At 39.0% G+C, this 16,328-nt stretch overlaps 1 protein-coding gene across 4 annotated transcripts in view; it reads left to right on the top strand.

Moving 5' to 3' along the window:
• The window catches only part of LOC135747107 (UPF0606 protein KIAA1549), a 254,948-nt gene that overhangs the window by 52,918 nt on the left and 185,702 nt on the right, over positions 1–16,328 (top strand). For all 4 annotated transcript variants that reach the window (XM_065265768.1, XM_065265767.1, XM_065265770.1 and 1 more), the window contains one exon: positions 10,941–12,257. In XM_065265768.1, the coding sequence (XP_065121840.1) occupies positions 10,941–12,257 (1,317 nt within the window). The remainder of the gene's footprint in view (positions 1–10,940; positions 12,258–16,328) is intronic.

Raw genomic sequence — 16,328 nt, 5'->3', positions numbered from 1 at the left:
AGAAGTTAACAAAAATATTCCTCTACACTCTAAAAAAGGCTGTGTTATTTTTTACCCATAATGGGTAAATATTGGACAGAACACATGCTGGGTTAAAAATAACCCAATGTTGGATTGTTGTTATGCAACCATGGATTATAATAACCCAACAGTTGGGTTAAAACAACCCAGCATTGGGTCAATTTTAACCCAGCAGCGTGTTCTGTCCAATATTTACACATTATGGGTCAAAAATAATCCAGCCCTTTTTGGAGTCTATTCCACAAGAAAAGGTTGATAAATTATTAGCATTGCTAATGCTATGAGGGCTATGATTAATCAGATGCAAATAGAAACATAAAACCCAGTCCGATTTAAAAAAGAAAACAATTTGACAAAAATATTGAATCCAATATTGGGTAAATATATAGCATAAGTGATTTATAAGCTTTTTTCGGCTGGTCATTTTTGACTGGGGACACAAAAGGCGTTATATGAACACAACCTGATTGTTACATAACTTTAATTCATATTGTTTACTCATTGCCTCCTCGTTTTTAGCGGGGAACTGGCTTATCTGCTGCTCAGAAGCTGCTTGCATAATATTTGCAAAGTCTATGAATCGTCATGTATACACAAAAGGCTAATATTTTAACTTAAAAAAAATGTTGGCTTGTAAATAGTTTGACATCGGTATTAGCCGAATAATTACGTTGCTAATGCTAATCATTACTAGGCTTATTTCTCTTTAAGTTACCTGTTGTTGTCCTCTTGAAAATAAATCTGTAAGTTTGGCACATTTGGCAGCATCATCCTCTAATGGATTTTTTCTTCAACCTGTTTTTTACGCCCTCCTCCTCTCAGACGCGTATTGTTACGGTAGGGCCGGCCCAGCCTACCGGAGAGAAGTTTTCTTGGACGCGCTATGGACCGAACCAACTCTATGGGAGGGGAGGGGAAAACTCCCTCACATGGTACAACCCATGCAGAGGCTGCGCGCTGCAGTGTCAATGCGAAACGTGTGAAGTGTTTTTTAAGAGAAGATAGACTCACTAACGTGACAAATGTAAAAAAAAAAAAAACTCGACCGGCCCAAAAGTGAAGCGGCCCACCGGGAATTCTCCCGGTTCTCCCGATTACCCACTCCGGGCCTGGTGAGTAGTGAACACATACATACATTACACACACACACACACGAACACACGCACAGAGAGAGAGAGAGAGAGAGAGAGAAAGAGCGAGCGAGATAATTTTTTGAATTTTAACAACCCTTTATTACAAAAATCTTCAAGGAAATCGTTCACAAACTCAGCTCATATACTTTTCAGTAAAATGTAATACAATACAAAATAAATAAAAGAAAAACAACATCACATCAACGCTTCAGAGATATCAAGTTCATCATTATTAGACAATGAACACAGCACATTGTCCAAGCACCACTCAAGTTCAAAAACATTCAGTGTACTCATTAGTTTATAAAAATTAAACTCAATTACAAGTCGTGATTTTACCAATCTTTTAAAAACGGGTAAAAGTTCTTGATCACCTTTCTGTTCAATTTTATTCCTCCTAGTTACATAAATGGCTAGTTTTGCAGTACCAACAATAAAACTGAGCAACTGACATTTGATTTTTTCCCTCATAGTGTACCTACAACCAAGGATAAAATCCTGCTTTGTAAAACACACCCCAAAGGATTCAAAACAAAACTCTAAAAGGGTGAACAAGGAAGAAAGTCTGTTACAGAACATAAAACAATGATACACAGTCTCCCTTACATTGCAAAAGGGGCAGTTTTCATTTACATTTGGGTTCAACATTGCCACAAAAGAATTAACTGCTATGGCTCCATGGAGTATCCTCCATTGAAGATCTCCCGCCCTTTTGGATAAGGGAGGTTTGTAAAGAACATTCCACACCGGTTTTGTTGAATCAGTGAGCCCTAATGTGTCTCTCCATACATTGTCACTTCTGTTTTTGAGCCATTTAATGTTTGTCACTTTCACAATACTTCTGTACAATACTTTCCCTCCTGCTGCAAAGAAATCAATCTGCTCATCACATTCCTTCTTCAATAAGGGGTTGGTGAAGTTTGATGAGGAAAAGTCAGGTGTAATACTTATATCTGGGAAAAAGTCTTCACAATCCGGAGTTAAACATTTCTTGTTGTATTCCTCGAGTAAAGTTCTTTCTTGTGGACTCAAGGCCCAATACAGTTTGTCCAGAAACCGTTTAGTAAATCGTACAGACCTTACTTTTAACAAATCCGAAGCCGTTTCTACATCTTTAAGGTCAGGTCCTGCAATGTTTACAATGTGTTTCAATTGCGAAAATCCACTTCTATACAACAAATCTTTAAGGCCTGGTATTTCTTCGCCAGAAACATCAAGACGCGACCCACACACAATGGGCTCTTCAAGCAGCCAGTACAAAGACATTGATGGTTCCATCCATTGGTGTTCAAACAGGCTCCATATTTTAAAGAGACTTCGGTAAAAAACAGGAACTCTTTTAAGATCAAGCTTTTTGAAGTCCATTAAAACCAAAACAGAGTCCAGGCCAAGTCCACTTACTCTACGTAGAATGCACTGTGCCAGTGGTCTCCATACCAGTTTTTCAGATCCCAGCAGAAATTTCTGCAAAAACTGTAGGCGATAAGCGGCACATCTACTTGCCAAATGCACTAGGCCCTGGCCTCCATCCTCTTTGGCCAAAAACAGTACACTTTGGGGGATCCAATGTAGATGGGCTTGAATTTTAGATAAAAAACCAACAGGAGGGTCAACACATACAAGTCTATGCCACAGCGAGGAAGCCGCAAGGTTATTGATAATAAGTGTGGGTCCTCTGAAAGACAGCTGGGGAAGCAGCCACTTCCATTTTTTCAAACGGCCTATCACTTTGTCTGCCATTCCTTCCCAGTTCTTCTGAATAAAAGAGTCACTGCCTAAAAAAACACAAAGATATTTTAAACCATCTCTTTGCCATAGAAGGCCTCCTGGTAGATCGGGATTTCCTCCCTCCCAATTTCCAGTCAATAGGGCATCACTTTTTTTCCAATTTACAGTAGCTGATGAAATAGCTTTAAAGTCATTGACAGTTTGTTGTAACTTTTGAACATCATTGCTATCATTTATAAAAACAATAACATCATCAGCGTAAGCGGATAAATAAAAAGTGGTATAACACTGCGGCAATGTCAAACCCTTTAACTTATTACGTAGCATAAAAAGCAGAGGTTCTATAGCCAGGGCATATAAAATTCCAGTGGCACAGCCTTGTCTGACCCCTCTCTGTGCTTTAAAGGGGGTACACAAACCACCATTTATTTTGATCACACTCTCAATTTCAGAGTACATCATTCTAATCAAATTGATAAAACTGTGATTGAACCCAAAAGCTTGCAACGTATGCCACAAATAAAGGTGTTCAACCCGATCAAAGGCCTTCTCTTGATCGAGGGAGATTATACCAAGGTTAACACCGAATAGTTTTGAGACTTCCAACACATCTCTGAGTAGAGTAATGTTATCAAAAAATGATCTGTTTGGTATGCAATAAGTCTGATCGTGGTGTATTACCTCTCCTACTACTTTACTCAATCTTGTTGCCAAGGCTTTGGACAGTATTTTATATTCTGTACACAACAGAGTGACGGGCCTCCAGTTTTTAATGTTTTGCAGATCACCTTTTTTGGGCAATAAAGTGATAACTGCCCTTCTGCAACTAAGTGGAAGAAACCCTTTGATCAGGCTTTCATTAAACACTGCTAAAAGATCATCTCCTAGAATATGCCAGAACGTTTTGTAAAATTCAATGGGTAGCCCGTCAATTCCAGGGGATTTTCCGTTATCCATACTCATCAAAGCTATGTGGAGTTCGTCTACTGTTAAGGGTAGTTTTAAAAAATCATTACTCCCTTCATCAAGCTTTGGCAGGCCTTCAAAAAAGCTACTAGCAGCCAATATCTTTTCATCAGTCAATTCAGCCGTATATAGTTCTTTATAAAATTGTACAGCAACTTCTCTTATCTCAGTGGTCTTAGTTAATTCCTGCCCTGTATCAGAAACCAAGGAATGAATTATTCTGTTTTGACTGTTTTTCTTCTCCAGGCCAAAGAAGAATTTAGAGGGTGCGTCCATTTGTGAAACATTCTTAAAGCGAGAGCGAACTTGCGCCCCCTGTGCTTTAATGCCTAACAGATTTGCCAAAGAAGTTTTCTTTGATGTAAGGGCTTCAATATGTTCTCTTTCCCTTGTAGAAGCAGGCAAACTGAGCAAATCAGCTATCTCAGTCTCTAATGTGTGCAGTGATCGAGTTATTTCTCTTGTAACATTAATAGTGTACTGCTGGCAAAAGCTCTTAATTTGTACTTTTCCGCAGTCCCACCACTGTTGTTGAGAGCTATATAAATGCTTTTGTTGTTTGAGGACATCCCACAAAAAAGTAAAAGAGTCTTTGAAATTTTTGTCATCATTCAGAGAAGTATTAAAATGCCAGTAGGCACTGCTTGACTTCACATTATTTACTAATACAGAACAAAAACTGCACTGTGGTCTGAAAATCCTACTGGAATAATTGTACAAGTTTTAAATATATTAACCTGGTGCCTGAAGCAATAAAAACGATCAAGACGTGCCAAAGACAATAAATGATCTTTGCAATGAACCCAGGTATATTGTCTTATTGTTTTAAACATATTTCTCCAGATATCACAAAGATCAAAAGTTTCAACTAATTGCTTTAAGACCTTTTGAGATGCAACGTGTGGTTCTAGATGGTTTCTGTCTTTTTTATCGTTCTCGGTGCAGTTAAAGTCTCCACCTAAAACTAAAAAATCATCTGCATTTAGGCTTTTCAGGGTGGTGTTAACCAAGTTTAAGAACAAAGCTCTTTCCACTCCACTACAGGGAGCATAAATATTTAAAAACACCATAACAATTTTTTCAAACTTAGCTGTAACTTTTAAAAAACTACCTTTTTCTATTTCCTCAAATTCATAAGAAACTGGAGTCAGATTTTTGGAAAATAAAATTGCAACGCCTCCACTAATGGAGGATTTATGACTAAGAAAAAGTTGACCTCCCCATTCTCTTTTCCAGTCTACTTCATTTATTTTGTCACTATGTGTTTCCTGTAGAAACATTACATCAGCAGACTTCTGACTTATAAATTCATACAACATCATCCTTTTACGGACATCTCTAGCTACATTTAGGTTAAGTGTTCCAATTTTTATCTGACTCATAGTATTTTTTAAGTTCTACAATTAGTAAGAAAGCTGAAGCTTATGCATGTGATCAAAAAATAAATAAAAAAATGAAAATAAAACAGAAGACTTAGGCTTAAGGATTTAAACCATAACCTTCTTTTCATCTCTTAAGAATTTGTTTTTTTAACTTATTGACAAACTTCCTTAGACGGAACACTTCAAGATCATTAAAAGCCCCTTCTTTCATCAAAAATCTTGTGTCCTTTACAAACTGCACACGATTAGGAAAATAATCCTCAATCTGTACACCTTTTAGTCCCTTTGTCTCTTGGAGAAAATGACTAACGTCTTCAGCTTTATACAAAGCATTTACATTTTCGTTTTGAGAGCAAACAGAGAGCTCAGAACACACAGAAGCACCAGAATCAGAATCTTCATCATCTGAAGCTATACTCTCATCCTCACCATCACATTTCTTAACTTGTTTGCTGTTTTTATCGTTTCGGCTTTTTTTCCTTTTAACTGGGATTTTAAAGGTCGGATTGATCTCCATATCCAAGTCACAAGCATTCAAACTCAGATCTTCCCCTACACTGTCTCTATCTTGTCCTATTGGTGCGCAAGATACAGTTTTATTCACTGCAACCGCGACATCTGTCACTACGGGCTCCGCCGCAGCAACTACATCAAACAAAGAACCAAACACCCGCTTCTCCGCGCTGCTCGTTCCCGCGACCGGCTCGTCTGCGGTGCATTCGCGGCTTTACTCGTTTCAACCTCTACTGAAGCGGCCGCGGGTGCGCTGCGTTCAGCACCAGCGCTCCGCACAGTAGCTATATCAGTCTGCTCTGGGTTCTTATTTTTATCAGGACAGTTACGAATAAGATGCCCGATTTTTCCACAACCAAAACATTTAATAGTCGTGTCAGATGATGCATAAACAGTGTAGTCAAAGCCATCTATCCTAAAATTGAAAACTAGGTCAAGTTCATCTTCACCGTTCTTCAAAATCATGAACACCTGTCTCCTGAATGATATGAGATGTTTCACTAAAGGCGATTTGCAACCGAGCGGAATTTTCCTTATGGGGGAGACAATTTTTCCATATCTAGACAATTCCTGCACGATAACCTCATCTCTCACAAAAGGGGGGACATTTGAAAGTATTATTTTCTTTGAAGGAGTACTTAAGGGGAACACCGGCGTGAGTGAGCCCTTGATTACAACGCCATTTTGCACGATTTCATTTGCCTTGTCAATGGTACTAAGAAAAAGCACAATCACACTATTCATACGCGATGCTGACACTATATTTTCGTGACGCACCACGTCTCCTGCAGCCAAACACACATCCTCCACACTAGCGTTCGAGTCTATTTTAACTCCATGACGCCGAGTTAAATTCTCGAAACGCAGAGTGTTTGGTGTCTTCATGCTTCCCAGCAGAAGGCTGGAAGCAGACCTCCCAAAAGTAAACTAAATAAACGCTATTAACCCTCTGGGGTCTAAGGGGTTTTTAGGGCCCTTGGGAAGTTTTGACATGCACTGACATTTGTGCTTTTTTCAGTTGCTTTAAAACATATTAATGGCAAAAGTCTCATAACACTGTGTTCATCACAAACTGGGCTACAATATCATATAATCAACATGTATGTACATGTTTGTATTTTTGAGAGAAAAATGTTTATGCGTGGTTTTTGAAAAAGCAAAATTTTTAAGTCACTGATATAACTCCACAAAACTCATTCTAAACATGTTTTCCCAAGACTTTCCAAACTGGATCTAGTAGTCTAGAGTTTTTTCTTCAAAATGATGTGAAAATCATATGGCCTACTCAATCACATAAAGCAAGATATTGATTTACAATTTCTAAGACACTTTTGCTTGGGAAAGGCTGTATGCATGGAGGCGGGAAAGCTCCTGAATAATCAGTGATTGACAGCTGAGGAACAAAAGAGTTGAATAATGATTGAGCCACATAATGAGCCTTGTGGGGATGTTCAAGAGGAATGTAACTTTCGCTGTAGTAAAACCATGATAAGGTTTACTTTTCAATATAATGTAAATACACACACACACACACACATTATATATATATTTATATATATTTCTATTGAAATATTTTCTATTAATTTCACAAGTATAAGTTACCTTTTAAAAACCATAGTAGGTTAATCATGGTAAAGATACTGTTTGGCCATCTTAACATGAACACACTTCAACCCAGGGTTAGTGTTTGGTTGGCCAGCGAGAGGTTTACTTTTGTGCAGTAAAAAGCTCAAAAGAACAACTGCCTATCGTTGTCTGGACTCTTATTTGTGTATTTGTAATCATTATAGTAGAAACACAACAAGGGACACGCGTGGTAAACGTATCAATGTTTGTTTACAACCGCCGCCATTACCTCACGTGTTGATCATGAAAGCAGTGAATGTGTGCACACGCGAGTGATCCTGTGTTTAATAAACTTGCTGTGCGGAGATGTGCGCTTAGACGCAACTAAATAAGGATTGTACTGTTTGGAATCGCGCATTATATAAGAATACCAAAAAGCGCGTCGAGTTTCCTGACTCGCGTGTTTGTGTATGTGCGTTCCAATCGCGTGAACTGTTTGACGGAAGAACAAAGAAAACACTCGCGTCTGGAGATACTGACACACATACGCAAGGAAATAAGGATTTATGTCATGTTTGGTGCAATCGGATGGAAATACAAGGAATGGAGAGACTGGATTGTGGATTGCAAATCCATTGACTGCAGGAGGCACGAGTCATGCATATGGATGTTTCTGCTCATTCACTTCAATGGCGCGGGGGTGTGGCGATCCGATCTCATTACAGATAATGAGGTAACTGGCGAAATACGGTACTTCTCCTCCTTCTCATACAGTTTACACCGAATGACAATATCTGTTTTCAATTTCACTTATATCATTTAAAAGGAGACATTCCAAGCATTATGTAGACATTTATCTTTTGTTTCTACACCAAGTATTCGTTAAGTTACAGTTTATTTTTCTGACGCGTTTCTGAAAGGACTTCACTGAGGGAGAGAGAACAGAACGTGCATCATGTTTATTTTCTTAATTTTGCGAAAAGCACAACATTCTGTTTTTATTGGGAGTGGACAGAAAAAAACTAGACACTTTAACGTTTGAAATGATGTATAAATCATATCTGTATGTCAAAAATCAGCAGAGTAATTTAAGTCTCTTTGCGGAGTGATTGAAAAATAAAGAGTTTGCGGCGCCCGCGCCACCGTCGACCCCAGAGTGTTAACTTCAATATAAAAAATATACAACCAAAGCACAGAGGAAAAAGTTAGAAAAGGCACTCTTACCAGCCACAGGCGGCTAAACCACTCACAATCACCACGCTCAGCACACTCACTCCCAGCATGCACTCGAGAGAGAGAGATAGAAAGTGCGAGCGAGAGAGAGAAAGAGCGAGCGAGAGAGAGAGAGAGAGAGAGGGAGAGCGAGCACGCACGCACGCACAGAGAGAGAGAGCGAGCGAGCGAGCGAGACGCCCGGAGCAATGTATGACGACATCTTCAAACGAAATTACCGTAAACAACGCAGTAGGCGCGCATCAGAATCTAAATCGCGGCTGGCTTGACCGTGTTTTTTCAAACCACGGCTGGCTTGACCGCGGTGAGCATTTGCCAGATTCAGAAACATAGAGGACCCAGAAGCGAAAAAAATCAACAGTGCTTTATTGAAAATCTACTTAAACAGTCGCGCCGTCGAGTCACGAGCCACCAACAGTGTGTCAACTTTAGTGTTACACAGTTTTATATTTTATACTTTAATATTGCTCTCTGCTGCAATGCACTCGAACCTAACGCGCTTGGCCGCTTTCCCTTCAGCTCTTCACAAACAAACTAAAGCAAGAAAGTACCGTAATAAATCATATATTTCCAAAAAGCGCAATTGTCTTCTTTTAGAAACAATTCAAACTTTTTTGATAGAGCAAATGCTACAGGAGTTACGGTTAAATGAATAGCGGTAGAATCAAAGCCCTTTAGGCCGTTTCTCAATCCGAAGGCTGCAGCCTCCGGAGGTTGCATAGGCAGGCTGCTGCATACGTCATCAAGCCTAGTTTATTTTACTGAGCATTACATTCGCAAGTCATAAGCATATTACAACAACTTACGATTAACTAAGAAGTAGAATAATCAATATTTTAAAGTTAATTATATTCTGAAATAAGACAGTCTTTGACATATGCAGGATAGAAATGCGACCCCCAGAGGCTGCAGCCTTCGGATTGAGAAACGGTCTTCGTGAATAACGTTAGCAACACATAATAAACCACGAACAGCCTTTTAATGGTAAATTTAATTTTCTTAATACAGATTCATCCGTTATTGTTTAATTAGAGAGGCTATTCAACCTAATGGCGGTATATAGTGAATATTTATGCATAAAACGTATGGGTGGAGTGTTTTTGACTCTGATCTCTAACTGATCTCATATTAGTGGATTTTATTTGTCAAAAAACATTGTTGATAGAATTTTATAAAAATACTACTTACACATATTAGTGTGATATATAAAAATTTGCAAATCAATGCATTTCTTGACTATTAATTAAGAAAAATCACAGCTCTTTTCCCTTTAACTCAATGTATTTCAATGGCTCACTTCCATGAACTAACTGAAATCTCTATGAATCACGTGACGGCCAAGCTTTTTGGGCTTCCATTTATTTGTCAGAAGTCTCTTCCTAAAGGGCTATGGGTAGAATTTGTCAGCGGCAACACTCTCGGTCTAATAGGGTTATCAATAAAACTGAATCAATAAAAATAGAAAGTTTTGAGATTTTCTGAGATCATTCGAATGCTTCTAGTAATGTGTCGTGTTGGTCTTAAATTTTACTCATAATGGTCTTAAGAGGTCTTAAAAGGTCTTAAATTTAACTTGCTGAAACCTGCAAGAACCCTGTCTTTCAGAAACAACCCTGACGAAAGAAATGCAAAACTTTTAAATACCTCTTACATAATTGGATAAAGCAATACTTTACTGTTTCGGACAAAAACATGACCAAATGTCACACTGACATAACATGTAAGGAAAAGACTTTGACAATTTTGATTCTTAGTGTTTGCAGCTAGAGAAAGGTGTGCTTTTTGAAAGGTTAAAGGTGAGTTTAGCTTGTGATGACTTGAGTTAATTATATTGAGAGCATGTGTTCGCTTTATGAACTTATAATGCAATGAATGATTTATTTGGTCACTTTTGTGTATGTTTTTACAGAATTATATTGAAGTATGTGTGGAAACATGTAGATTGTGTTTACCGTTATGGAAAATGTGTTTGTGTGTTTGGGAATGACAAAATGGTACCAGTTTAAGCAGTTAAGAAAAACTGTAAACCACAACAGGCTTATTTGTATAATGGTTACATTTTTAAAATCCTTCTGGATTTGTTGTCCAGCCTTAACCATACAGTACATACAAGTACAGTCCTTTTATATAATGCTGATACAGGATAAATGCAAGCTTTACTCATTGCTATTGCTCAAATGTTTTTTTTTAGGAATCTAAGACGTAGGGTTGCCATGTCAATCTTTCAAACCCTGTTGCATTGTGGCATCATGTTTTATATGTGCATGCATGACTCAAGTGAGAAATCGAGTACAGTCTGTCCTTCTGCTGTCCTTCTGAATGTTATTTTTCTTTATTCTACATTCTTAAGCGTTTTCCTTTTTCTCTCCCCTCTGTTTCTCTGTCTTCATTTTCAAAGTGGAGCTCCCGTCCAACATGTCCAGAAGAAGCCTAGGTCCACTTCCAGCAAGAACACATTCACCTTTTGCCTTATCTTCACCCCCATTATCTCAGCGCTCTGAAAGATCTAAGCGTCCAGCTCATGCCTCATCAGGTGCCAAACATCCCGTCCAATTGTCTCCCTGTCTTCATAACAGAACGTCCAGCATTGCACCCACACCTTCCCTTGGCACAGAGGGGTCAGGTAACTTAGAAGATGGGGCTCAGGGCATCCACCTGCTGTTACGGCCACCTGATCTACTGACACCTAGCCAGATGCCTCCTTTCCGTGATGAAAGGCCACCAACTCCGACCCCTCCGACCCTTGTGGCACATGAAGACCTGTATCCCGTCCACTCTGCCGAGGTAGACTGGGGTTCTGGAGATTATTTGGAAACTCTTACATTCATGGGTTCTGAAGGAGAGGAGTTTTCACTCGTCACCACCTTACCCACGCATGGATACGATCCGTATGATGCTGATGATGACATCACGGTCAGCTATAACACGGCTTTCCCTTCTCGTCAGATTCTTCCTCTTTCTTCTATAGACCTCCAACCCAGTGCGACTGTTAAGTATGTCACTGACTTAAGGACAGCCCATTCTACTGATCCCCGCCTCCCATTAGCTCCTGACTCCTCCCATACAGGCTATTCGGATGATGACTTGGATTTTGATTGGGCAGAGCTTTATCCTATTGAGCCAACTGAGATGCTGCTTCCTGACATGAACAGTTTGGAATATTACAACACATTGCAAGCCAAAGAAAATGCTAGTATTGCGAGGAATAAGACCCATTATGCCCACCCTCACATCACACCAACGCACACTGTGGTACCCACCCACATTCCCACTGCCATTTTGGGAGAAGGTGTGGTTAAAGGGACGGATCATATCGATCATGACGCTCCGCAACCTAGTCCATCTCCAACCCCAAAACCCACTAAGACTCCTATCACATCAACCTCCAATACTCATCCACCCTCTGAAGTCCCATTCACTCCAGAGAAAGGTGTTTCTTCAATACCAACATTTCATTTCGGCAGAACTCGACCCTCAGTGACGACCGCCCATCCTCCACAAGAGTCTCCGGTAACACAAGCAGTCACGCTGAAGCCCCCAGCTGCTGCGAAACCCCATGCCACCACCATCAAAACAGAAACCACAACTAAAACCTCAACTATCAGCAGCCCCACTAAAAGTCCACTGCCTACAACTCCCAGAATTCCTCTCTCCATTGCCCCTCGACTGTATATCTGCAACATCACCAAACCAGACATGTACCTTGTCAGAGTGGGTAAGATAATATTTATATTTCATAATTTGAAGGGAATTTATTTCAATCATCACTTGTGTTTTTCTCTGATCTGAAAAAGGCACAAAATGTTAAAACTTTCTTTTCGTATTTTGAAACCAAAGAGCTTATTGTACTAAGAAAACATGGTAACACTATACAATACGTTTGTAATTTTGTTAACATTGTTTATGCATTAGCTAACATGAACTAACAATGAGCAATACTTTTACAGCAATTATTAATCTTAATCGGATGTTAATTTCAGCATTTAATGACTTTTTTTAAAAGCAATACAGGTAGTTGTAACTGTTAACATTAGTGTGCAATGAACTTTTTACTTCTATGAACATTTTAGTTAGAATAATTGTATTGCCATTTAAGCAACATGTAGGTTTTTTTTACTTAATATAATGTAATGTAAATTATTTCGGTGGTAGAACGATTTTTAACTGGAGGAATTCTACTGCTGCTGCAACCTGAGCAGCCTCCTATAGGAGCTACAACTAAGGTTTAAATTGGGCTGAGAGGCCGTCTGTGGCTAAGCCCCGGCACATAGGCTGAAGGTCTTGCTTTGCTCCGTGCCAGTGTGCCTGCTGGTGCGTGTGCACTCAGGTGAGGAGCCAATAACATGTTTCCATTCATTCCTATTGAAGGTATGCTTCACACTCGTGAGTGCAGGGCACCCATGACAAACACGGAATGTGCGACAGGTTTTTTTCACCATGCACTTAGTCAAACACACCTTAACGCATCTTACTCAGAACCTCGAAAACGCAGACTCACGCAGGGTAATAAGACATTGTAGAGATGAGAGATAATAATCATAAATAAGAATAAAGGTCACTGAGTGCGTTTACATGCACAGAATAAGCGGATAACTATCAAAAATCTGCTTATTATAGAAAACTGTTTTCATGCGTTTACATGCAAATCAATAAACCGGCTATGCGGTCAACTGCGTTTACATGGTACTTGGAGAATTATCAGTTTTCTCGCAGGCAGTGACGTTACCACCTATAGTACACAATAGTCGTTCAAAAAGTCAACGACATATCTGTCTTAAGCTGTACTGTTGTATCTCTCCTCGTGTCTGCAGAACCTGTAAATGTAACATGAGCTTTTATTTTCACAGTTTCTCTGCCAACTGCTTTAGTCGAGCGGAGACTTTTATGCGTACCCTTGCGCTTACTTCCGCGTGTGACGTTTGTCTTTCATACGCGGAGACATGCGCACATGGACAGAACCGTGAGAAAGCCGGTTAAGGTGTTTACATGCCACGTGAAATCGGCGTAATGAGCAAAAAACTACCTGTGCCGATCGGTTTTTGCTTACGCCGTTTATGGGCTTTCCCTGATTAAAGAAAACCGCTTTGCGCGTTTACATGACCCCACGTGTTATCAGTTTATTAAGCATAATCGGCGTAAGACTGTGCATGTAAACGCACTCATTGACATCGGGTGCCCAGGTCAGAAAAACTGGATAGAAGAAAAAAACGTGAGATTTCCGGTAAAATCTCAGGGTGGTAAAGCACTTCCGGTTTGTATTAAGTCAATAGCAGCATTCAGTATACTATTCTTTCTTTTTTCACTACAAGAACATGTAGGAACATACCTCTGACTTAAATACCAAGCCCCAAATATTAATATGCTATTAAACAAGCCTACACCATATTATTAGTTTAATTATATTTATTTATGATATTAGTGTAAGAATCATTTACATCTTTTACTCCAACTCCAATGTATTATTAAATAAAACTCTTTCAGATTTTTTAAATGTATTTTACAGCTTTCTTCAAATTAAAGAACACCAGATGATATGATAAACTGTCTATTTTAAGTTATAAGTAACTTACAGTAAATTGGATGATCTCCTATGAAGTGATTTATTAATTTAGTGGGAAAATTGTTAAAATACTATAATGCTATAGTAATAGATAAGACAATGTGTTAAGTATATTAAACATAAATGATATGTATATTAGTGATGCAACAATACACTTAGTTCACGGTTCAATACAATTTTCGGTTCTTGTCCACGGTTTTCGGTTCGGTTTCGGTTCTGATGCCTTGGCCTGTTAAAGTGTTTTTTAATTATTCTATGCTTAGGTAACAGGAACTGTGAGATGTTAAGAAGAAAAATACTGGTTTTAATTGCAGTTCTCTTTATTTTATGTAAATGCACAAATCATCTTACACATTTCTATTGTATTGATACAATAATATAAGATATAATTAAATAAAGACATAGAAAAATTATATCCTATTCAAACTGGGGATCATGTGAATTCATTACATTACATAAATTGGCCATTTTATATACCTGTACTTAGTAAATTAAACTTTACATTGTAAATGAAGGCTATAAGTTACCTTACTGCACTAATGTTAAGTCCAACATCATGCTGTCTGTGTAGAAACCAAAAATGCGTTCCTCAATCAAGATTACTGGTGGGATTTATTTTAGCATCAGGCGCATTCTCTTCTTGAGTTGAACTTTTTCAACTTGCCCGGAAGACCATTTGCGCCATTCGCATCGCCCCACGCGAATTTACATCTTTACATTGATGTTGTATGTAATCTACGTGCGCAAATAATTAATCCACACCTCAGATTTAAAAGACAGTCGTGCTGCTTCTTTATGTTGTCGTACTTTTGTTGGGTGTGTGTGTACGCGAATGAAATCTGACACCAGCATTGCAAGCAGAGTTCAAGCAGAGTTAACGCAGGTAGCGCACAGTGACTGGATATCAACTCGCTGTGGCGTTTATAAGCGTGCAGAACACGCAAGCGCGCACATTAACAAAAGTACAGGGAATATAAAACTGACAGATTTGGATGGATAAACCGAAAAACTGCAATTCACATGCACGTATTGGACCGTGGGGGTCGAACCGAACGGTTCAATAATGTATTGAGAATTGTGGCATCCCTAATGTATATACATGCAGAAAGTACCTGTACGACAGTTTCTCAATATCTATTAGTCTCGCACTGTTCTTTCTATTACGTGTTTCTTAGCGTGCTCTCATTTTGTCTTGGATTAAGATGCAAGTATATCGTTTACAGTCCAGACATGCTCAGGCAACATTTGCATGTCTAATTCAAGACCTTAAACATCCGTCCAACTTTAATAAAGCGAGAGAGAGAGATGCTTAACAATGCTTTTACATTCTACAGTTTATCTGAAGTGTAGTAATTCCCAGCCTTATGGAATATATATATATATATATATATATATATATATATATATATATATATATATATATATAACAAGAAATAAACAAATGTGTGTTTTATTTGTAAAGATTGCAATGTTACTATAAATAAAAAGAATGTAAATATGTAACTTGACATAGTTTCAGAATCAGAAAGTGGTTTTATTGCCAGTTACAGTGCTTTAAGTGGGCCGGAACGCGCCGGTACTCAGTACCGCCACTTCTAAATATAGCTCTTGAGCGTACCACCACCTCTCCGTGCGCCCAGAACGTGCCTTTTGGCGTACCGGAACGCTCATTTGCACATCTGTTTAAAAATCAGAGGTTTAATTTAATCCTTTGGCTGTGCTGCCGCTTTTCAGAGCGCTCTTCACAATGTACGCTTCCTAATTCGTCCCACCGAGAGCAGAGACTACATTACCCATACACCCTTGCTTTTACAAGTTAAAAGCGCATGCGTCGCTTTTGCCGCTGACTGTCAGTCAGTGTGGTCTGGACTGGAGAGGGGTGTGTTTGTGTGTGAAACGCGCATCTGCTCGGTTAAAATGAAAATACAATGAACACTTAGCATGCCCTCCTTGTTTTAGACTCTGAGTAGTAAAAGAACAAGGTTAGAATCAGATTACATGCTGGCTGATATCCCACCAAGCCAGAATGACAGCTACAGGTCAGACGCAAGCTTTATCCAATGCCCTTTTGTAGGTACGTGACTATCTCCGCTGTGTCATGGTCAGTTTGGTTCAAGCACCTTCGGATTTTCTCAGGCAATGTGCAGAGTAAAAACATTCTTGAAATTGTAATGGACATTTAGTTTAATTGCTAAACTACAAGTGAACGAAATTTCAATTAATTTG

Source organism: Paramisgurnus dabryanus, chromosome 1 (genome assembly GCF_030506205.2).
Source record: "Paramisgurnus dabryanus chromosome 1, PD_genome_1.1, whole genome shotgun sequence".
NCBI classification, from domain to species: domain Eukaryota; kingdom Metazoa; phylum Chordata; class Actinopteri; order Cypriniformes; family Cobitidae; genus Paramisgurnus; species Paramisgurnus dabryanus.
Note: the sequence above shows the minus strand (reverse complement) of the source record. Positions and strands in the feature narration are given on the sequence as shown.